General features: G+C 51.7%; 7 protein-coding genes across 7 annotated transcripts; 5 read left to right on the top strand and 2 right to left on the bottom strand.

The window, feature by feature from the left end:
- Nucleotides 1-190: 190 nt before the first annotated feature.
- Nucleotides 191-4,279, bottom strand: N7518_009589 (GAS2 domain protein; the record flags this gene model as incomplete). Its single annotated transcript, XM_057190515.1, has 2 exons — nt 191-1,642; nt 1,697-4,279. The coding sequence occupies 2 exons, from the start codon at nt 4,277-4,279 to the stop codon at nt 191-193; spliced, it is 4,035 nt and encodes a 1,344-aa protein (XP_057038171.1).
- An 896-nt stretch (nt 4,280-5,175) lies between these two features.
- On the top strand, nt 5,176-6,770 carry hxkB (putative hexokinase; the record flags this gene model as incomplete). Its single annotated transcript, XM_057190514.1, has 3 exons — nt 5,176-5,349; nt 5,408-5,875; nt 5,922-6,770. The coding sequence occupies 3 exons, from the start codon at nt 5,176-5,178 to the stop codon at nt 6,768-6,770; spliced, it is 1,491 nt and encodes a 496-aa protein (XP_057038170.1).
- Nucleotides 6,771-6,891: 121 nt separating this feature from the next.
- Nucleotides 6,892-8,247, top strand: N7518_009587 (checkpoint protein HUS1 family protein; the record flags this gene model as incomplete). Its single annotated transcript, XM_057190513.1, has 4 exons — nt 6,892-6,934; nt 6,980-7,098; nt 7,158-8,159; nt 8,221-8,247. The coding sequence occupies 4 exons, from the start codon at nt 6,892-6,894 to the stop codon at nt 8,245-8,247; spliced, it is 1,191 nt and encodes a 396-aa protein (XP_057038169.1).
- Nucleotides 8,248-8,827: 580 nt separating this feature from the next.
- On the bottom strand, nt 8,828-14,922 carry sec16 (COPII coat assembly protein SEC16; the record flags this gene model as incomplete). Its single annotated transcript, XM_057190512.1, has 3 exons — nt 8,828-9,399; nt 9,457-12,771; nt 12,846-14,922. 3 exons carry the CDS (start codon nt 14,920-14,922, stop codon nt 8,828-8,830), a joined length of 5,964 nt encoding a protein of 1,987 aa, XP_057038168.1.
- Nucleotides 14,923-15,673: 751 nt separating this feature from the next.
- On the top strand, nt 15,674-19,453 carry N7518_009585 (aminophospholipid-translocating P4-type ATPase NEO1; the record flags this gene model as incomplete). The annotated part of the gene is made up of 1 exon (XM_057190511.1): nt 15,674-19,453. The coding sequence occupies one exon, from the start codon at nt 15,674-15,676 to the stop codon at nt 19,451-19,453; it is 3,780 nt and encodes a 1,259-aa protein (XP_057038167.1).
- Nucleotides 19,454-20,072: 619 nt separating this feature from the next.
- On the top strand, nt 20,073-21,140 carry N7518_009584 (ribosome biosynthesis protein MAK16; the record flags this gene model as incomplete). The annotated part of the gene is made up of 2 exons (XM_057190510.1): nt 20,073-20,131; nt 20,243-21,140. The coding sequence occupies 2 exons, from the start codon at nt 20,073-20,075 to the stop codon at nt 21,138-21,140; spliced, it is 957 nt and encodes a 318-aa protein (XP_057038166.1).
- A 517-nt stretch (nt 21,141-21,657) lies between these two features.
- Nucleotides 21,658-22,329, top strand: N7518_009583 (uncharacterized protein; the record flags this gene model as incomplete). Its single annotated transcript, XM_057190509.1, has 1 exon — nt 21,658-22,329. The coding sequence occupies one exon, from the start codon at nt 21,658-21,660 to the stop codon at nt 22,327-22,329; it is 672 nt and encodes a 223-aa protein (XP_057038165.1).
- Nucleotides 22,330-23,300: the final 971 nt, after the last annotated feature.

The following is a 23,300-nucleotide window of genomic DNA, read 5'->3' as shown; positions in this document are numbered from 1 at the left end:
TAACCCGAGATAACGGACGGCGTTAAAATGTACTGCCAAATGTCCATATGTCCAAGAGCGCAGGGCCAGGACGTGAAGAAAAATAACTGTAGACCCATCGATGACGGGTGAAGCGGGGGAATAAGAAGAGAGAAAAAATATGGGAATCAAAAGAAGAGAATTTATATGCGAAGGATCACTCTGTCGAAGTTCACGGCCTGCGAGACCCCAGACCCTTCAGCACGACCCGCCTACTTGTGCCCATTGAGCCGATATCGCCAATGCTGCGGACTTTGGGCAAGGAGTGTTCAACCACGCTGCCATCGCCAATTTCAAATCGGTCATCAGCATCGTGGTCGGGCGGCATGCTCAGTGCAAAATGGGGTGGGTTCTGGGAGCTGGAGCGGCGGGTCTTTTGGAGAACATCTGCAACCCAGGCTTCGCCCTCTGGGCTCATGGATTCGTACCGAGCACGCGGTCTGGGACCAGCTAAGCCCAGCGGGGTGGAGCGGGATTCGTTGGCCATGGAAACAGTAGCGGTGGCGTTAGGGGAGTGGGCGTCCCCAACTGAATAGCCGGAAGACATCGACAGACGTCTACCGGTCGAGGAAGGGAGAGGGGAGACAGCGGGCTGAGGCGAAGTGAAGGAGGAGATGTGGCCAGTTGACACTGCCCTAGTGTTCATCACATCGGATGCGGTTGAGCCTCGTCGTTTCTTGTGAACGGTAAGGGATGAAGGTGGCCGAGCGCTGAGCACGGAGGATGGTCGGGAGGGGGTAGCCCGGCCAGAGGCAAGATATGAGGTAGCCGGGGTTAACTTAGTACCCGGAGAAGCGTGGGGTGGTGAGGAACGTGTTTTAATACCCTGCACCTCTACACGAGGCGTTTCAGACACCTTACGGCGACCGTGATGAATGACATATTCACGAAGGTATTCGCCCAGGTCGGCCCATCCACCGCCAACACGAACCATCACTCGCTGCCCCTCTTCGCCAACGGTGCGAACGAACAGTTTTGTCGGTGCGGACTGGCCCCCATGGTGGAGGTGGTAGAGTTTGACACAGCTGTCCTCCGTCTTGTAGGCATGAGAGTGCCGTCTTCGGGCAGCGGGCATTAATGTCAGAGAAGGTGCGGGCGTGGTGCTGCGAGTTGGACCAGTGGGAGATTCGGATCTGTACCGCATTCGTCGGTCCACGGATGAGACCGATGAGGATGCGTCTACTTCGTGGTTGGAATCGACCAAATGGATTTTACCCGGCAGCGAGTTGAGAATCGAGTTGATCTTTTCGTCGAGCTGGTCTCGCGGTTGTTTGCTGTGCTTGGTTGGCGAGGAAGGGCGGAATCCGAAATCGGTGAGTTCGGATTCATGCTCTTCTACGTATGACAGCTCTTGTCTCTTCACACCCAGACTTTCGAGACTCGGATGGGTAGTCAGTCGCTGACGCCATCGGAGAGACTTGGGCTGAAGAAGATGTTCCATGGCTCTTCGAGCGGAATTCATCCCGAATGTCTTTCTGTTTCGTTCCGCAATTTTTGCCATTTCATTTTGAGTGTTCAAGTCACTTGCAGACTTCCCTCGTGACAGTTTATGGTGAGTCGGGAGACTTGGAACTGGTGGAATGGACGAAGCAGAAGTATCTTGGAATGTGATTTTAGTTCGTGTCTAAGATAGTCAATTAGAATGAGCATATTATCAAATGGACAATGGGCCACATACCTTTGGGGATTTTGCGAAGTCGGCAGATGTAACAGAGTGTGTCCTAGTCCTAGACGATTTCACACTAGCCACACCTGGCGCCGACTCGCTTCCCATGCCCAACTCCAAGCGTTCATTGATGAACCGCTCGAGGGGTAGACTGACCGTGCGACTTTGTTGGAAGGAGATTCGCGGGTCAAGCTTCTGGTTTTCCAAACGACGCAGACGATCCTCTCTCAAGGTATGATCCCCATGCGAAGGAGGATGCGTAGATTCAGGGCGAGACGATGGCCCAAGGGGCGTCACATTAGAGGAAGTAATGTGCTGCCCATGTGCCTCGGGACTGGATATGAGAGAAGAATGGTCTGAAAGCAAAGAACCCACAGATCCAGTAGATGACCGACGACGACGCGTGATTTTATGCGCCACTTTACCATCTTTGTCGAGATCATGCTTCCCTTGGCGGGATTTGGAAAGTCTAATGGGGCTCTGCAATGGCTTGCGAACATTCCGTTGACAAGATTCTGCTTTCCCTTCATTCCGCGGGTGGTGAGACTCAATCGAGCCTGACTTGGGTGATGCCACCGCCATGGGTATTTGGGAAACCCTGCTAGGCGGTCTCGATTTCGGCACTCGGATTACTGACCTGTTTGGTGTGAGAACCGGGGAGATAGTTGCTGCTACCGGAGTATCACACTGGTTCTGTTCACGGGGCCCGTTTGGAGATTTAGGATCCTGGCTAGCAGGAGAACTGATGGTTTTAGGCTTAGGATTGAGTTCCGTTGCTTTGTGTTGTAGAGAAGGCTGTTTTTCCTCCCCGTCGGAGGTCCTTTCTTTTTCAACAGCCATAGTATCACGAGGCAGGTCTTTGAGACCAGCGGGGGCATTCGCCTCTTCCGCGGCGGTAACCCCAACAGAGAAGACAACCTTAGAAATTTGGACTTCCATTTCAGGTACAGTGGAATGTTGAACGAAAGGATCTTCAGTATGCTCAGACAATGGACTTGGTCTTGTCGATACCTGACTGGGAGGTGACATAGCTCCGTCGAGCTGTTGGAAGCCGGGCGGAGGAATGTTTTCTTTGTTTTCCAAGCTGCGATCAATTCCACAAGGCGTATATGCAGGAGCTAAAAAGGGCTGTCGATTGATCGCAGGAGCTGGTGGAAAGTCGGATTGTGTTGGTGTTTCTATCTCCTCATGCTTCTCTTCGATTGGGGACTTGGATAGAGATATTGAAAGTTTAAGATTTTGCGACACATTCCCTTCGACTGCAGGAGTTGGCGTCTCGTCAATAGGCACCGTGATGTTTTCAACAGATTGTGAGCTAGTTGGTTTTGCGTCACTGGATGAGAGTCCAACACCACACTGGATTTCAGGCTCATGCTTGACGGCCTGCTCCTGGGGGAAACGGCGATCATCGGAAGGTTCCGATACAACTGTATCGAAAGTTTGGTCATGCTGTGTTTCCTTCAACGACTCTGCGCGCTGTAGGTCGGCTGCGCGCCTCTCAGCCATTTCAGACTCGGCTTTTGACCGCAGCCACGCATTGCGAACCTTGTAATTATCGGCCTCGACAACCCACGCAGCAAAGTCAGACTCAATGGCTTCCAAATCATCAATCCATTGTTCGGGCAAAGAATCCGGACGACCTTCCAACGCGTCGAGAACTCGGTCCATCCGCCTCCCCACAGCCACAACTGCGGACTCAAGTTTAACATGATCAACAGCTAGGGTAGCATCGGATAATTCGGTAGGGTCGGGGAAAAAAGAATGTGGGGCTCTGATGGCGTGGAGGGAGGAGTCAAGGGCGGAGCGGGTCAAGCTGAGCTCCCTCAGCAGCCCAGGAATTTGGCGTAAGACAAAAATGCGAATGTCCCAAGTAGCTAGTAAAGCGTTCAGTCGCGACAGGTATGGAAGAGCGCGCAAAATGGTTGCTGTGATGACAGCTGTAAAGTCACTCAGCTGTACATAGCTGAGCGGCGGAGGCACGGACACACAGCTTGTGGCGGACGAGGGCCGAGACCTGGAGGGAATGTGGGCATTCAAAACGTGTTCCTTTAATTCTTCCACGTTAAGATCTTCCATTCCATCGCGGATTTCGTCCGCCCTCCTCTCGTATCGCTCGACGACGCTGGCTGACAAGCTTCCGTAGTAGCTTTCCTGGGTGTTGCTAGGGGGAGCCAAAAAGCCCCAAGGGATAGAATTTTCCCCAGAGTACGACTCAGACGGAGGAATAAAACCCATCCCGACCTTTGCGTCGCGTTGATTTGGCCAATCCCATGATTGGACCTCTTTGTGCCACAAGTTCAGGTTTTGGGCAGCTACCGCCGCGCGTATCCCTAGGGCGCGTTCCGACGGCGACACCTGGGAGATACTTCGTGAAAGAATATCATGAGCACCTTGTTCATTCGAAGGGACTGCGTCGATGGATGTGAGGGCTTGGAGAGTTGATTCGGGAGAAAGGTTGCTGAGGAGAGGGTCGAGTTGCTGATAGACGGAGCCGGGGATTCTCTCCAGTGAGGAGGTTGAGCGCGAGTTGTTTCGGGAGTGGGAGGGAGAGAGGCGAATGAAAGGGCGATTCGGATTTATTCGAGTGGCCGCCATGCCGAATAGATGCTCAGCCTAAATCTGAGATGTAAAGTCACAGGGAGCCTCGACTGGCTCGAGGATGGCATGTAAGTGACGGACGTCGGAACGAGGGCGGGAAAGAAGACTGTCGAGCCCGCATGCTGAGACGCGCGTCTTAAGAAAGTGCAGAACTTGGCTAGCAGCTCGAAATTGGAAAGGAAATAAAGAAATGAGGAAAAATGATAAAACGATTGGAAGTTGAGGGGGAGGTCGAGGTACAAAGGTGAGAGGATGCGAGAAGCGAGGGACTGCGGAGAGTGGAGGGGTGCTGAAGTGGGCACAAATGAGCGACAAGAAGAGAAAGACCGGCTTTCTGATCACAATGATATCCAAACAATAATCGGAAGATTTTCTGAAGTTGAATTTATTATTGAAGTGGAGATTAGATCAGGGGAAGGGCCCTAAGGTCCTAGTGGAGTTGCCGACACGAACCATCGCCGGGTGATCCGCCCTTTACTATGGGGATATACTACAGTTCTTCAGTTCATTTTCTTATTTACGATATAACTTGGACTATTGAAGCATATCGGCGGATCGGAGGCTTGTGGAATCGGTGAGGAAAGCAGCGATATAAAGAAATATTACTGGAAGGGGAAAACAAGGCTATTTGAAAATAGCTTCAACTATAGACGCAAGGAGTAAGAATATTAATTATTTGCCCAATTATTTCCTATGGCCTCCGTAGAAAGGCCTTGAAACAGCAAAATCAAAACAAATTACCTATTCGATCGATCTCTATCACTATGCGGTAATGATGGCGTTGTCGGAACTGATGGCGCACCTCCTAGCCTAGGGCCGGGGAATATCCCCGAGAACTCTTCAGAGTTGCAGAGTTGCAGCAAAAGTATCTTCTACCAAGCCAGTCTATCATCATGCAAGGGTTTCGCTACCGCCCAGAACTTGTGAAAGATCTTCCCGAAGAGTTCACTAAAGAGCTCAAGCAATATGAAGATTGGTTCATGCTCGATGCGCCCAAGTTGAAGATGATCACAGATCATTTTGCCCAGGAGCTGGAGAAAGGTCTGAGCGTGGAGGGTGGGTCTATTGTCAGTATCAGTTGGCCTTGAATATCAAGTAGATGCTAACTGAAACGTTGACCTGAAGCCTATGAATATCACGTGGATCATGAGATACCCAACGGGCCAGGAGAAGGGACGCATTCTCACCGTTGACCTGGGAGGAACCAATATCCGTATATGCGATATCTGTTTTTCCACGGGGAAGAGAGACTTCGAGCAACGTCAGAGGAAATACAAGCTTCCGGATGAAGTCAAAAAGACCACGAAAGAAGCCCTGTGGGGTTTTATTGCGGAGCGAATCCAACTTTTTCTCGACGAAAGTCGCTGTGAAATTGAGAGTGCTAGCAGTGCTCCCAGTGCTCCCAGTGCTGCCCGTGCTGCCAGTGCTGCCAGTGCTTCAAGCCCACTATCGATGGCGTTCACATTCTCATTTCCAGTGGAGCAAAAGTCCATCCGCAGTGGTATTCTGCAGCGCTGGACCAAAGACTTTGATATTCCCGGAGTGGTAGGGCACGATGTAGTACCGCAGCTGGAAGAAGAACTTGCAAAGAGGGTAAGCCCACGTTGGATACCAAGAAAGTCGGAGCTGATCAAAGTAGAACGTCCCAGTGAAAGTGGTTGCCCTGGTCAACGACACAGTGGGGACCCTTATCGCATCATCTTACCGGGATCCGCAGATAAAAATGGGCAGCACTTTCAGTACTGGCTGCAATGCAGCGTACATGGAAGAATGCCGGTTGATCCCCAAGTTTCATGATTCAGGACTACCCGAAGATGCAACTGTAATCATCAACACCGAGTACGGCTCCTTTGATAACGAGCGCAAGGTGCTACCCTTGACTCCATTTGACCGCCAAATCGACGATGAGTCTGCCCATCCAGGCAGGCAGATCTATGAGAAGATGGTGGCTGGGTTGTACATCGGAGAGATGCTGCGCCTGGTAATGCTGAAAATGCACGACAAAGGTATACTCTTCAAGGGCCAAAATGTCTCACGTCTTCAGACTGCGAACTCATTGGAGACATCGTTTCTGTCAACTGTCGAGAAGGACATGTCGGAAAGTCTGACCGATATGAAAGAGGAGTTCAGAAAGTGCCTCAATTTAGAACTCTCATTGGATGAGCTGAAGGCGTGCCGTTGGCTTGTCGGCCTGGTCGCGACGCGTTCAGCGCGTCTATACGCGTGTGGGATTGCGGCCATCTGCAAGAAGAAAGGAATCCGTCAGTGCCACGTTGGCGTTGATGGTGCGGTGTTCAATAAATATAGTATGTTGAAGGGACGGGCAAGCCAGGGTCTTCGTGATATTTTCGACTGGGAGCCAGACAGATTGGACCTGATTTCTCTGAACCCGGCCGAGTATGGGTCTGGAATAGGAGCAGCTCTGGTTGCAAGTTTGGCTGTTGACCCGGGTGAACTAGAAGAGTGTGGCACAGAGGAATATTTGTAAAAGTGAATGCCATCAAGCTGTTCCAAAGTCGTGAGAGAGAAGAGTTGTCGTGAAATCATAGGACGATAGCGATAAGCACGTAAGTGAGGTGTCGAACCTCCCTCCATCCCCAACTCGCACAATGCGGTTCCGAACACAATTAAGAGACAGCAGGACCTTCTCCAGTAAGACTAATTGTTAAAATAAAAGATCAGAGCTAACTCAAACAGAGCTCACCGCGTCGCTGTCCTCGCTAGGCAAGGTATGTTGGATGCGCCTGGAGCACGAAGTCATCCGCTTCACCATCATACCTGACCAAGGCACACAAGTGTGGGCGTCAATACCGGTCGTATGCATAATGATATCAATTTTATCAGTCATATGATCTATATATTAACCATTTCCCAGGAAACCATTTTCGATGACACGACCTACGAGCTACAGTCCAATTCCGACGCCATCAACATCGAAGTCAACATCAGCGTCCTAAATCGAGCCCTGCGCTCCGCTTGGGGTTCAACACATACACAGCTCCGCCTAACTAAGAAGGACAAAATTCCCCTCTTAGCACTAACAGTCCTCGCATCAGAATGGACAGAGGGAAACATGGCCTTGGCCACCAATAATGACACAGATGGCTTTGGCGATGACCCAAATCCAGAAGCAGCTCCAGCCGATACGACGGGCGATCGAGGACCACGCGAGCGCCAGACATGGATTACGCAAGAAATCCCGATCAAGATCCTCAACGAGGCAGCAGTCGAAGGCCTGCACGAGCCACACTGTCCAGACCCCGAAGTGCACATTATCCTACCCAATCTAGCGCAGTTGAAGAGTATTTCCGATCGCTTCACGAAACTCGCATCCACAGATAGCAAAGGTCGAAAGCCGGGTGTGATGGCGCCCGATGCACCGGGGATGCACTCTGTTTCTTTCGGCGGGCCGGGCGCCAATACAGCTGCCACGGCACTGTCCACCAACTCATCTCCCAAGCTTGAATTATCTGCTAATATGCATGGCTCGCTACGGTTGGCTATTGCTACGGACGAGCTGCGCATCGCGAGTGTCTGGTCTGAACTCGTGAACCCGCCGTTGGATCCTGCGCAGATGAGCCAGGAGCAGATCAGCCAGCTTCCCAGTGAGCTTAATCGGAGGCGGGAGGCGAGTGAGGGATCCGAGTCTGGTTGGGCTAAGGTGCGGATTGATGGAAAGGATTGGAGTCGGGTGCTTAGTATTGGGAGACTCAGTCCCAAGGTTGTCGCCTGTGGGTTTTTTGATGAGTTGCCACTCGCTGGTGCAAGTGCTGACTCGATTTCTCGTTCGTTGTGGTTAGGCTTCGTCAATGAGATGGCACTAGTTTTATACGTTTATCTGCCAGGTAATGGACAGGGAGAAGAATCTTGTTTAACGGTGAGTTGACATTACTCCAAGGATGCATTACCCAACAACCAAGCGTTCTAACAGTCGTCAGTATTATATTAATTCCTTCACCACATGATACTGTCTGTGGTGAAACTTGGGCTACAATGTCATCTTCGCAAGGTTCAGGCGTTCGAAAGTCGGAATGAATTATTAGAAATCGTTATTAAGACACATGCATGTCAGAAACCATGCAATAAGAAACCCCCAGGTCCCAAAAGTTCCAGCAAGCAACAAAATGTCAGGCCAGAATAGAACAGCAAGGGGAGGAGGATGATATACATAATGCCAGGAGTACGAGCCCTTGACTCCATGGATGAGGTGGCACCAGGGAACAGCAACGAGCAAGCTATGTGCAAAAGCAAGGCTTCCGATAACGTTCAGTGAGCGAGAATGCAGAGAGATGTCGTGTCTGCCGAGGCAAAAAAACAGGACACATGCAGGTTGATGGGGCAATGACAAATCTAGTAACAGGGGAAGGTTGTATTATTCAAGGGTAGGGGGATGTTGTTCATCAAAGTAATCATGTGATAACAAATAAAAGGCATAACGATGAAACGAACATAATTAGACAAAAGAAAAGGACATTATAGCACTCAGCTAGTTGAGAGACTAGTAAAGTACTATATCATCAGCCTTTCTCTCTGAATGGCTGATGATTATTTAGCCATCACGTCAACGTAACGTCCCTTCTTCTTGGCGCGAACTGCGCTGCCCTTGCGCGCCTGAGGCGCACCGATCAAATCATCAATTGAGCTAGCATGAGTCAAGGACGAAGAAGGCCGTGGCGGCGGGCCACTGGAACTACCGGGCGGTGTTGGCATGGCCGCTCCCGTCGAAACGGACCGAGGCGCGAGACCAGGGAAGCCTGGGCTGGGGGACAAGAAAGGCGGTGCGGCGGTAGAGGAAGGTTGAGGCCGGCCACCAGAGACCGACATTGGGGGCATCGGGGGCATCGGGGGCGCACCGTTTTGGGGCATACTATTTGAGCTCGCAGTCCGACTGGGGGGAGCGGATCTTCGAGGAGGGGGCGGGGTGGCATGCACAGGCGCGCTACTACCGGGGTCTTTCTTGTTGACCCATTTCTTCAGTTCCTTGTCGTAGTAAAAGGAGCTCTCTTCGCCAAGTTTAGCTTTGATAGGACCGCCACCGGAGTTTTCTTCTTTCTTAGCTCCGCCGAACCAACCACCAAACCAGCCCTTCTTGCCAGATTGTTGGGGACCCTTCTTAGCTGCAACACAAGTCAGATTAGCAAGTGAGATAAGCAATAGGCGTTTCTAATACATACCATCTTCCTCGGCGGCTTTTGCGAACGCTTCGTTGGCCTTGCGATCATTCTCCGCTTTTTGGATAGCCGCTGCCCGGGCAGCAAGATCGTCGTCGTCGTCATCCATGATCGACTGCTTCCTTGGCTGCTCCGCGGCCCGTGGCAGGTCCTCCTCCTGGGAACCGTAGCCCATGTCTACACCAGCCGCAGCCGGCTCGTAAGAATTTGGCTCGTAAGAGACCGGCTCGTAAGATGAGCTGGCAGCGGGAGGTGCGTAGGGTGACTCTGAGTCTGGTACACTAGCTGGCATACCAGGAGGGCCTTGGTAATATGGGGATTCGCTGGATGTGGCAGCCTGGCCAGGAGGATGGTAAAAGAGACCATTCACCATGGGCTGTGCAGCCGGATGAGCTTCAGCCGGTGACGTAGCTTCTTCTACTGGAGCAAGAGGAATATAAGAGGATTGAGGTGGTGTTGGTTGATACCCACCCGCGCTTGGCGAGCCATACCCTGGAGCTCCATAGGACATCTGTTGATCAATCGAGGGCGAGAGTTCCTGTGAGCTTCGACGTTGTCCATAGGGTGGGAAGTAGGAAGCAGATCTCTGAGAATCTATTGACGATCGGCCCTTGAACTGCTCAGGTGAGGCACCAGGCGCATATTGGCTTGATGGGTGATACTTGGACGCGCCGCTGGTAGGAATAAGCGGCGCTCCAGCCGCTGCTCCAGGATAAGAGCCGTATATTTCAGATACAGAAGGTGAGCGGCTAATTGTTGGGGTGCCGGCCACGTTTGCAAAAGGACCAAACTCCGCATGCTCGCCACCCTTGCCGGATCCAGTCGATGCAGCATCGCTATCATCGCCTACCACGAAGCTATTAAAACGAGCCCACATAGACCCCGAGACCTTTTCCATGCTTGGCCTCGAGATCCAAGAGCCACTGTCGCTGGTTGTTTGGCGCAGACGAGCAGACAACTCTTCAACTTCCGCAAAGAGGTGTTGGTGATAGTAGGGCGAGGGACGAGTGGTTGCTTTCAATGCCGCTGCCACTGCGTCGCAATAGCCTTGCGCCTCTAAATTGCGACCCTGGTCTACGAGGCACCTGGCATTCAGGATCTTAAATGCCAACAGATGTGGCAGATGAGCTGTGGGAGAGTTGCCGAGAACAGACATAGCATACTCATAAGCCTCGGTCAGCAAGATAGCATCTTCATCCATCAAGGAAGAAGGGCAACGCTGATGGTCAGCACCAAGGAGAGTGATGTTGGCCTGTGGATCATCCGGGCCACCGAAAACGGCAGCGCGCGAGAAGATGTAACAAACGTGAGCTGCCTCTATCCGTCCATAAGAACGAAGCAGGTGCCCAAGGGAAAAAAGGGCTTGGTGATCCCCAGGACTTCGGTTACTCAAAACCAGTCCCAAGGTATCCCTCCATTTGTCTAAACCCTCGAGGGCATTTTTGGTAGACCCCTGGCCATTGGCCATGCTAATAAGTTGCAGACCTGCCCGGGCAGACGGGGCAACGAGTTCGTCGATGCTTTCTTCAATATTGCCAGCGAAGATCTCGTAGAGGGCTGCAAGTGACTCGGTGTTTGCGGATTTCGATCGGACCTCGCGGCGGACAAACTCCTGCGCGACCTGTTTCGATATCGACCTGTCCATGGTGGATGAGATGATCATCGCATGTCCCCAAAGACGTCGATCGACAGCGCTCCACACGGCCTTCTCCCGATCACCACATATTAAGTGTAGTCGAAGCTCTTCCAACCACTGTGCATCAACAGCATCAGCCTGCAAAGGCGTTTCCGAAGGGGCAACCCCTCCCGAGGGGGCTAAGCTGCTTGTGTATGATCCGTCTGCGTCGGGGTTGGGTAGGTTGGGGAAGATGATCTGTCGGAGAGAGGTTTGAATTTCAGGGGAACTCTCCAGATTACCGTCATTCTCTACCAGAAGCTTCACAACTTTCCAGAGAAGGGTTTTCTCCTCCTGGCGTTTGTGCGTATCAGACTGAACCTGTTCGTAGCTTGGAAGGTCTGAATTTTCGAATGCTGCGATCTTGCTAGAAAGCCAAGCAACCAAGTCCTTCTTCTTTGACTTTGCCTTGAGAGGCCCAGGGTGCTGGACAATGGTATCAGCGGAGGGCAGCCACTCGCTCAGCTGGGAGATTTTCGGTTCACCAAGAGTGGGTTGAATCGTTGGCGCCACTTGTCCAATGGAATAGCGAGGGACGTGCTTGGGAAAACAAGATACCATAGATCCACCGAACCCGAATTTGAAGATCGGAGCACCTTTCCATCGTTCCAAGGGATCATGCTCCTGCCCATCATTGGGAGCGATAAATTCCAGATGATGCGTCGGAGCACGGGTTTGAAGAGCAGGCTTCACAGGAGCATACGGATTCACGGTTTGAATTGGCAAGCTTGAAACTTGCACCGAAGCCGGCCGTTGGAGGGGATCGATGTCTTGTCCGTAGGATCGCGGGCTCGTCAAGTCCCGGGCAGGTGACTGGGTCTGAGATCTGCGAAGTGGACCCATTTGGAAATCGCTAGGTGGTGGAGACAATCCATTCGCCGGGGGAGCAGGAGGAGCAGGAGGAGCGTGTTCTGGACCCGGCGCAAGACGCTGAGCGAATTCATTGAGATATTCCTGAGGGGCATAGCGACTTTGAGGCGGAGATGGCTGGAGAGGTGAGCCCGCACTTTCTCTCCGCGGTAGGTTGGCAGGACCGCTGAAATATTGCGGAGCACTAGGTGGGATTTGTCCGAAACTAGCTCCTTGCTCGCTCGGTGAAGAAAGGTTGATCGCAGGCTCAAGCGATGGGGGCCTGTGTGATTGATCAGGCTGGTAAGAAACCTTTTCATGGTGTGCAAGAGGACTTGAAGTCCGTGGCTGGAAAGGCAAGTTTTGGCCAGGAACGTTAAGTGGCTGTGAGGCATAACGATTGCGAACAGAAGAGGTAGGAGGGGGCGCAGGCGAATATCTCGGCAACGAAGGTGGCTTTGGGGGTGCTTGAAAACCAGGAGGTTGAGGAGAATACCTTGCAACGGTAGGAGGTCCGACCGGGGCACTCGATGACAGGCTAGCATATGGATCCAGCTGTTCAGGTGGCTGAAGTGTGGATTGGATTGGGAGCCCGATAGGCCGTGGGGCTGGTGGTACAACAGAAGCATATTGAACCTGGGGAGGAGGAAGAGACGACCCGGTCATCGTCGGCGCCGTCTGCGGATTAGGGGTGTACCGACCTGAGCTGGCAGGCCTAGATCTTGGTGGCGGCAGAGGGAGTTCCTCGTAGAAATTCTTCGGCGCAGGAGGAGCGGCCAGGGCTGAGGGGGGAGCTGCCGGAGGGGGAAGCCAGCTGCAGCAGGAATCGGTATGCCAGAGGCACATGGAAGAGGAGGCGGTGGCATACTAATTACTGGTGGAGGAACAGGTTTGTGGGTAACGACCGGCTTTCGGGGTCGGGAGATATCATCTGGAAGGTCGTAAGGAGATTTATAACCCTCTTTTGACCGCTCAGCAAAGCTCTCTCCCCTGATTGCCACAGGGTTCTGCGGCTGTTGCGAGAAGTATGATGACATCGCTCCCGTGGTTGGCGGCGCAGTTCCTGGGAGAGGAATACCCTGCAAAAGATCACCAGTGGACGGTTGGTGGGGTGTGTATATATTAGGAACAGGTCTTGGCTGAGAAAAGACTTGTGGGGTCTGGAACGGACTGTTCAAGCCAACCACCAAACCGTCGTTGACAGGCTGAACAGGGGTTTGATGAGCGTGCTCCTGTGCAGAGACAGACTGGGCGGCTTCAGTCTCCAGCAGTATGTCGTCATCGTCCAATGCCGCCTCCCAACGAGCCGCCAGATCATCGTCCAGTGAGTCACCGAGTTCAGCTTCCCACCGTGCCGCTAGCTCCTCCTCCGATGGATCGGCCGTTGTTTGGGGCTCCAACGACGCAGCCTTCAGGGCATCATCAAACTGCGCTGCGGCCGAAGTGTCACTAACCGGGGAATCGAGAGCAAACCCGGCTGATTCCAAGACCTGAGATGTGCTCTTTCGTGCAATATGAACAACGGGTTGCTCCTCGGGCTCTTTCTTTGAGGTGGAGGCGAAGAAATCCTCATCGGCGTTCTTAGCCTCTGTCTTTGGAGCCGAGATGAAGAAGTCATCTACATCGTCTTCATCGTTGGAAAACACACTGTCTATTGATATCTCCTGTTCCGTTGGGTGTTGAGGCGAAGCCGGTGTAGACTCATCTAACAACGGAACCCCTTCCTCAAACCTGGATTCAGCTTCTGGCGGGGCAAAGATAGGCTTTGTCTGGCTGTTCAGTTGGTCAAAGAAGCCGTCCTCATCGGACTCCACTTCACCGCTCGACTCGTTTGCCCAGAAAGGTTGATCCTGTGTGGTTGTATCCACGTCCGCTGCGGCCGGATCTAGATGGGCGTCGTTGGTCGGCGCAAAGGTCTCCGCGATAGGAGATGGTGATTCGGTATTCCCAGATTCAACATTTATCGAGTGAGACACGAGATCAATTTGCTCATTTTCGGTCGGGGCGATGGCATTTTCAGTTGAGTTGAAGACATCAATACTCTCCTCATCACGTGTCGCACCTGTGAATGCTGTTTCCTCTGGCAATGGACGTACAGCTTCTTCAACAAAATTTGCCTCGTCGCTATCCTGGATTTGAGTAGAGGTTGAGGCGAACTCTGAGATATTATGAGGGGTGGCCTCTTCGGTGGAGGGCAGCGTATTGCTCAGGTCCTTCTCGAAGGTGGCCCAGGGATTTTCAGAATCGGCATTGTCTGCGTCCGTTCCCGGGAACAGTTCGTCGGTGGGAGTGGACTGAGTGGTATATTTATGTTTAGAAGTGTCCAATGTAGGCTCGGATGCCGTTGTTTCCTCTCTTGGAGGTGTAGTCTCTCCCACAAATGTCGACTCCGGCGCTGTTTCTTGTTCAGGTGCGACAGTGGGCACAACAGTATCTGAGTTTTCGGTTTGAACAGAGGGTAGCCCGTTTATAGTGGTGGGAAAGCTATTACTAGTCTCCGCGCCATGGACTGAAGGTGCTTCAATCTGAACTGGTTGCGTGGGTTGAGTTTCTGGCAGTGTCTGGTTTAGCACGGTATCTGCATTTTCAATAGATGGCGTAGTTGTATGAATCGCTGCGATCGTCTCATCGGGGACTTGACTGCTCTTATCGACGGAATCGGTGTCTAGGCACACATCCTGGTCCACCACTGGTGATTCATTGTTCACTAGCACGTCTAAGCTCGTGTATTGAGGCTGAATCCCATCTACCTCATCGGATATATCCCACGCAGAGAAATCCTCACTCTGTGGCGATACAACATCGTCTAGTGACTTGTCCTTTGGCCCGTCCGCCGCAATCGGGTCCGACCACCCACTCTGGATCGTAACAGGGGAATTATTGTTATCGGGCCGTGATGCCGGATTCCATGACTCCGAATCATTCTCGGTCGCTTGGTGCGCCATATGTGCAAACTTATTCTCGATTGCCAACGTGACTGTAGATGGGGGCGTCCGCAGGGACCAACCTGACACGTCTCCAATGACGCCTCAGGAGATCAACAATCGTAAGGAAAATGGGGGTCGAGGGCGTCAACTTAAGCATCCATTAAACAATGTAGATATAAACCAGAGCAAAAAAACTCAAAGAAAGAAATCGACCATGAACGCATCAGCTGATGGCGAAGGGAAAAACCAAGCAGTCGGATTGTCTGCGACAGCGAAGGTCGATCTCCGCCTATGATTCCCCCGGGGCCAAATGAATGCGCTGAGTCATCAGGATGCTGTCCCGAATAGGAAAAATACAAACCCGTGACTCGGAGTAAGTGATAGCCCGGCTCTCTTATGCCTAACCTTAAAAGTGAAGTATTACGTCAGCTAGTTATCGCCGCGAATTATGCACCCATGTGATTGCGTGGCCCCGACAAGGCAGTCATCGACCGGTCTTCAAAAGGATTCGGTGGTTCTTCGGTTTATATATCTCACAATTTTTTATGATAGTGGCATTGGCTGCATTCTATACAAAGAAACGGTTCATTGTGACCCTAGCAGCATCCCTCCACTCTTTCATCATCATGCTGCATATGCGTTTTGACCAATACCACCGCACATGATAACTTATACTTGAGATGAACCTTCCTTTGATGCAAGGCCCAAAATCACCACCTTGGATGCAACCAGCAATCCATTTGACTTGAATCATATCAGCTTCCCGAGAATGCCTTCCTCATCCGACTACCAACACCCCCTAGACCATCCCGATGCGCCGGACGCCTTCTCGGACTCGGACGATGACTTGGATCTAGAAGAGCTAGACCCCAGCACGACATCCCCCCAACAGTCTCGGGATTCTCGGGACTATACTGGCCGCAAAAGAAGCTACGGGCCGGGTATTGCGCTGCGCAACTTACGTGTCGGAGCGGCAAGTCGGTGGAGACGCAGTGCGTCCGGACGAGCAGACATGGAGGATGATACCGATGCACTTTTAGAGAACGGGGAGACACAAGGCTTGCGGGACTCACATGCAAGCTCCCGGAACCTGGAGGATGATGACGCGCCTCTCCTAGATCGCAGAAGCTCGACTCGCGATTTGGACGATGAGCCTGCCAAGCAAGGCAGCCGCTTGCGCTTCCCAATATTCAAAATTCCTGCATTCCTACAGGGCACATCAATTCGATTTGGATCAAATGATATTCCCTCTGAGAACCAACCTCCCCGTGAAGTATTTGTCGGACAATACCAGGCGGCTAAGTATCCGGCTAATGTGGTCTCGAATGCAAAATACACACCCTGGAGCTTCCTACCGAGAACCCTTTACAACGAATTCTCCTTCTTTTTCAACATCTACTTCCTCCTTGTCGCTTTATCGCAGGTCATCCCGGTACTGCGAATTGGTTATATGTCGTCTTACATTGCCCCTTTGGCCTTTGTGGTTTCAATATCATTGGGTAAAGAGGCACTTGATGACATTGGTCGTCGGCGACGAGATGCCGAAGCCAATGCGGAAGAATATTGCACTGTCGCATTAGGAAGGTCCAACGCGATGGAGGTCACAAAAAAGTCGCGAGATCTGAAAGTTGGTGATGTGCTCAAAGTCCGCAAGAACCAACGCCTTCCTGCCGATGTGGTAATTCTGAAGAGCATTTCAAATGATTCAGGCACTCCTCGTCATTCGTTAACAGAAGAACCTATCCCTGGGACGTCTTCCGACTTGCTCGAACCAGGTCAGGGATCGTCCGAACCCACAATCAACACCACATTGAAGAATGGTGAAGATGTTGAAGATTCACCCTCAGCTGATACTTTCATCCGGACTGATCAATTGGATGGTGAAACTGACTGGAAGCTTCGTCTGCCTTCCATGCTGTCTCAATCGCTTCCTCTGGGTGATTTAGCTCGACTACAAATCACAGCTAGCGCTCCTGATAAAAGAGTCAACGAATTCTTGGGGACTATTAGCTTGGGACCGCCCACTGGTTTCTACGATGCTCACGTTGACAAATCATCTGGGCCTCCAACCAATCAAGGAACGCCTGCGCCTGTGGAAAATCAATCAGCTCCCTTGACAATCGACAATACCGCCTGGGCCAACACTGTTCTTGCGTCCAATACCACCACTTACGCCGTCATCATCTATACAGGATCTCAAACCCGAGCTTCGCTTTCGACTTCCGCTTCCCGTTCCAAGACTGGCCTGTTAGAGCTCGAAATTAACAACCTCACCAAAATTCTTTGCGCCCTCACATTCACTCTCTCAATCATCCTTGTCGGGTTGGAAAGATTCCAACCAACAAACGACAAGAAATGGTACGTTGCTATCATGATCTATCTTATTCTCTTCTCCACAATCATTCCCATGAGCCTTCGGGTCAATCTGGACATGGCCAAGTCGGTATACGGGCGGTTCATCGAACGGGACAAGGACATTCCAGGAACTGTAGTCCGCACCAGTACAATTCCAGAAGACCTGGGAAGGATCGAATACCTTCTTTCGGATAAGACGGGAACATTGACCCAAAATGAGATGGAGCTCAAAAAAATACACGTTGGCACTGTCTCATACGCCAACGAGGCAATGGACGAAGTCGCCTCGTTTATTCGTCAGGCTTTTGCGTTTTCGGGCAATGCCTTGATTACCCCTTCAACTGTCTTTGGTACTCAGGCCGGACATGCCACAGCGCCGCGGACAAGAAGAGAGATTGGTTCCCGCGTCCGGGATATCATATTAGCACTTGCTCTCTGTCACAACGTTACGCCGACCACAGAGGAGGAAGACGGCCGGAAGGTGACGAGCTATCAAGCGTCATCGCCTGATGAAATCGCCATTATTCGATATACCGAAGAAGTTGGATTAAAGCTAGCATATCGAGACAGACAAAGTATCGTCTTGGAATCCACCGAGTCCAAGCAGGTTGTGGTCCGCGCTCGGATCCTCGACATCTTCCCATTCACATCCGACTCCAAGCGAATGGGGATTATCGTCCAATTCCAGCACGATGAAGACATACTTGAATCCAGCAAAGATGATAGTGAAATTTGGTTCTATCAGAAGGGTGCAGACACTGTTATGACAACTATTGTTGCAGCAAATGACTGGCTTGACGAGGAGACTACGAACATGGCTCGGGAAGGGTTGCGAACTCTCGTTGTTGGGCGCAAAAGAATCTCCGCACAGCAATACCAAGATTTCTCTGCTAAATACAAACAAGCGTCACTGTCTTTCCAAGGGCGAGATGCAGGCATGGCGAAGGTTGTGAGCGAATACCTTGAACAAGATTTGGAGCTTTCCGGTGTGACCGGTGTGGAAGATCGGCTGCAACGCGACGTCAAATCCTCTCTCGAGCTGTTACGCAACGCCGGTGTTAAGATCTGGATGCTGACGGGTGACAAGGTGGAGACAGCGCGTTGTGTCGCTATTTCTGCCAAATTGGTATCCCGGGGCCAGTACATTCACACAGTCACCAAAGTCACAGACAAGTCGACTGCCCAAGAAGCTCTTGACTTCTTGCGCAACAAGACTGACTGCTGCCTGCTCATCGATGGCGAGTCCTTGAACCTCATGCTTGGTCAATTCAAAACAGCTTTCATCTCTGTCGCGGTGCTACTTCCCGCTGTGATCGCATGCCGATGCTCCCCTACCCAGAAAGCTGAGATTGCAGACCTGATTCGCCAACACACAAAGAAACGTGTTTGTTGTATCGGAGATGGCGGTAACGATGTCTCGATGATTCAAGCAGCCGATGTCGGAATTGGTATCGTGGGCAAGGAAGGCCGCCAAGCATCTCTGGCTGCTGATTTTAGTATCACGCAGTTCCACCATATTACCAAGCTTCTCGTCTGGCACGGCCGCAACTCGTACAAGCGGTCTGCTAAACTAGCGCAGTTCATCATGCACCGTGGGTTGATCATCAGTGTTTGCCAGACTATGTACAGCATTGCCAGCCACTTCGATCCCAAGGGCTTGTTCATCAATTGGCTGATGGTCGGCTACGCCACTGTTTATACCAACGCACCGGTCTTCTCCCTCGCCTTTGATCGGGATGTCGACGAGCGTCTCGCCAATCTCTACCCAGAGCTTTATAAAGAGCTCAAGACAGGGAAGAGTCTAAGCTACCGCTCGTTCTTTGGCTGGGTTCTCATTTCCGTCTACCAGGGTGCAGTGATCCAGGGTCTCTCTCAGATATTGTTGGATACCATCACAGGGCCGCGCCTTATTAGTCTTTCCTTCACGGCCCTCGTCCTCAATGAGCTTGGCATGGTCGCCACTTCAATCACAACATGGCACCCGGTCATGATCTTTTGTCTGATTGGTACGCTGCTTGTATACGCAGGCAGTATCCCCTTCCTAGGCGAGTACTTCGACCTTAGTTACGTGATTACCCTTGACTGGCTGTGGCGAGTTTTCGCTGTGCTGGCTGTGTCTCTGGTTCCGGTCTGGGCTGGCAAAATGATCAAACAGTCGTGGCACCCACCAAGTTACCGAAAAGTTCGTGGATAGAGTTGTTGCTTGTCATGATTTCGGTGTATCGTAGCCTTCTCTCGCTTGGATTTTGTTATCTCTCTCTTCTTCCATACCCTAGCTACCACCGATCTAGTATCATGTGGCTCTCTGTATATTAATCTTGAGCGTTTTCTTGTTGAGCGCATCGGCATTGGGCTAGGTACTTCCATACTAGATTATTCAATCATTTCACTTCCATTATTGTAATTCTGACCATCTGGACAGAGTACAAGTTCACATAGTGTCAATATTGTCTCCATCAACTCTTCCGGAGGATATATATTATTCTCATTCATACTATATATCTTCGTCATGAACTTAAATAATTGTAGCATTCACTCCAGCAATTAAAAAAAAGGCATTTGAAACCATATATATAACAAGATCGCAGATGGATGTTGTACTTACATATAGTACTCCGTAGTTGGATGCCATTAGCAGGCGGATCCCCCGGGCCCTCCAATGACGTTGCGCAGAATCGATAAGCAAGCACGTGATCGCCCTAGTCAGGAAGGCGGTCAATCCATATCGAATCTTTTTTTTTTCTTCGGGGTCAAACATCTGCTGCATAGATTCTAGGACCAACCACTTTTCGGTTGCTAATTCCTCGCCCGTCATGTCTGACGAAATTGTCTGGCAGGTTATCAACCAGCAATTCTGCTCCTACAAACTCAAGTGAGTATTAATCGGAGCTGCTGGCTATTCAGTCCACAGAGCCTTTTATCTCCGTTATACATGGATCGAAAAACAAGAACCTCCCATTAACCATTCCAACCTTCTCTCCAGAACTACGAAAGACCAAAACTTCTGTCGCAATGAATACAACGTCAGCGGTCTGTGCAATCGCCAGTCCTGCCCACTGGCCAACTCGCGGTATGCGACGGTGCGAAGCGATCCCGAAACGGGCGTCATGTACCTGTACATGAAGACTGTCGAACGAGCCCACATGCCCAGCAAATGGTGGGAGCGTGTGCGCCTATCTTCCAACTACGCTAAGGCCCTCGAGCAAGTCGACGAGCGCCTCATCTACTGGCCCAAGTTCTTGACCCACAAGTGCAAGCAGCGTCTCACCCGCCTGACGCAGGTCAGCATCCGCATGAAGAACATCGCCAAGGAAGATGAGCGTCTCGGAGAAAAGGTTGTGCCCAAGCTGGCGCCAAAGGTCCGCCGTCGTGAGGCGACTCGCGAGCGTAAGGCCGAGTCTGCCGCTAAGGTCGAGAGAGCCATTGAGCGTGAGCTTATTGAGCGTCTGCGCAGCGGCGCTTACGGTGACCGGCCACTCAATGTTGAGGAGGGTATCTGGAAGAAGGTTCTCCGTGGTCTTGAGCGGGCTGGTGACGGTGAGCGTGATATGGATATGGATGACGGCGAGGAGATCGAGGAGGAGGAGGAAGAGGGTGTTGGTGAGGTCGAGTACGTCAGCGATCTCGATGAGGATGAGGACCTCGAGGATATGGAGGACTGGCTGGGAGTCGACTCAGCTGATTCCAGCGATTACGATGATGATGAGAGTGACGACGATGACAGCGAGGACGACGAGGAGGCTAGCGCAGATGAGAAGAAGCCCAAGCCCAGTGCCAAGCGGAAGCATGTTGCTCCCCAGGCGAAGCCTCGCAAGAAGGGTCCTCGCATCGAGATCGAATACGAGACCGAGGGTGCTGGCAAGGACCAGATCATGGCATGATTTCATCGATGTTGGAGGATTTGGGAAAAGTTTACCTGATCTTGCATGGCGTTTGGGCTGTCAATTCTTTTGTTTTATATTCTTATTCTGTGCTTAGTGATCGGGCATCATACCCTTGCTATACTGCATCCACTACAACTCACGATCCTAGATCTTCGAATGTCTATTTTATTTTCAATCCTACCGATATCTTCAATATAATTTATTGAGCCAAGACCGGGCTGTTGCTTTATTTAGGTGAAACACGTGATCATGTGGGCCAATGAATGCCCTCCACTATCGTCGCCTTTCATTCTCCTTTAAACAACTTCACCTCACCAGGAGCCGGTTCTTCTGTTAATATCTCCCTTAGTAATCATTCCAATCATCATTATACCTTGTTCAACTCTTTGACTCTGAATATCTTGCATTGGGTCCCCACAAGTAAAGCTCCAGCTTCGCGCCAACCCCACCCCGTATCGAAGCTGCCATTCTGCAGCCGGCGCATTACTCAACCAAACCACTCGGCTGCTGCAATATGAGCTCGTACCTCTCATCCTTGACCACGTCTTCGGCCATCTCTGGCCTGGGTTCGCGGCTCACCAACCTCCGCCGTGCCATTACTCTAGGCGACGAGGGAGACGACCCCGACAACGAAGACTGCTCCCACATCTCCAACGCCCTTCGAGCCTACTACACCGAAAAGGGCCGTCCATTCCCACCATGGCTCCCACAAGATCCCAAGGGCCCAGCTCCGGCACCCTCGCGCGCGATTGCGACTTCACAGCTACCCTCCGGCGGCTACAATCAAGGGTCCCCCGCCAACCCCAACTCCGGCCGGAGCGGCGGTCTAGGTGACCTATGGGGTGATTCTCCCACATCACAAGCATCAATCCCACAGACAGCTAGTCTTCGTCGCGGACGTGGTGCACCGCCGCTCTCCTCGGCCAACAGCGCGCCGCCGGGTCCGGCCATCACACTTTCCCAGTACGATTCGCCTGGATCGGGTCCATCTGGAGCCCGGCCATTGCCTAGCCAACGAGCTGGGTCGCATCAGCCTGTTCAGAATCGTCCGAATCTCGACCGTGCTGGGTCGGGTGGTGGTTCAGCCCAGGAGCGACTGCGGGCCAGATTACAGGGAGGAAGGTCTCCTAGTCCCAATATTGACCCGAGTATTCGGAAGCCTGTTGGAGCGTCTGGGAAACGGTGAGAGTGCTGAGGCTTACATTGCATAGTGGAGAGCATGGCGTCGAGGAGTTATTTTCCAATGTTTACCGAGTACATATCTCAAGAACAAATCTCATTCAACGATAGTCAGATGATTCCAACGGAGTAGATCTTTACCGGATACATTCGTATGTTTTGAGAATTCGCGCTAGTTTGACTTTCCCCCACGCTTCGGGGGCATATTAGGCTGAGTTCTTCAGACGGGCAGAGATCACCCCACCGTCACCTAACGAGCTAAGATATGCAATCAACCCAGAATTGCTTAGCAGCAGCCACCAATACTAAACCACAGCCAATGAATCGCAATCTCGGCCTGCGATGGGGAAAATCCCGCATTTTACCCCGACGTCGTCATCCCGTGTTTGGAGGGGCCGTGTTGCTCCGGCAAGGAAACATAACGCAATTCGGAAGGTGGTTTCCTTCCTCTCTTCGAACGGTTGATGGGCCCAAGCCCAGGTATCAACTTGACTAAAGAAATCATGAGATACCCCCAGTTTCCCCGAAATGTCGCCGATGGCAGTCCTCTCCACGGGGACCCCAGGCCAGTTGAATACCGAGTCATGCAACATAAAGTCTTTCTAGTCCCTGGATTATCTCCGAGATGTGGCTTTTGTCATATGAAATTCTTTTTCGTTTGCCGCTAGATAATACATTCGGCTTCTGGTGTCGGAATTGTCTTCTTCCGCAGGACTCCCTCCGTCCAATTATACGTCTATACCGTGATATATGCCAACAAAACGGGAAGCCGGGAAGATTCCAGAAGTGCCAGACCACGTTTGAAAGTGTCTGAGGACTAATTCCGAGTATTGGTGGTTGTGTGGCTTGGAATAGTCGACATAAGCTTTGATGGCACACGATTCGTCCACAGTCCCGATGGCTTGACTCCCCGTCATTCCAATCCCTGTTGTACACCTGCAGTACACCCGCAGACTCAGTACACTGCGTATTCCAGGT

The sequence above is a fragment of the Penicillium psychrosexuale genome, assembly GCF_028828465.1.
Source record: "Penicillium psychrosexuale strain IBT 29551 chromosome Unknown utg000005l, whole genome shotgun sequence".
In the NCBI taxonomy this organism is placed as follows: Eukaryota; Fungi; Ascomycota; class Eurotiomycetes; order Eurotiales; family Aspergillaceae; genus Penicillium; species Penicillium psychrosexuale.
The sequence above is the reverse complement of the archived record's forward strand: the minus strand, read 5'-3'. Positions and strand labels throughout refer to the sequence as shown.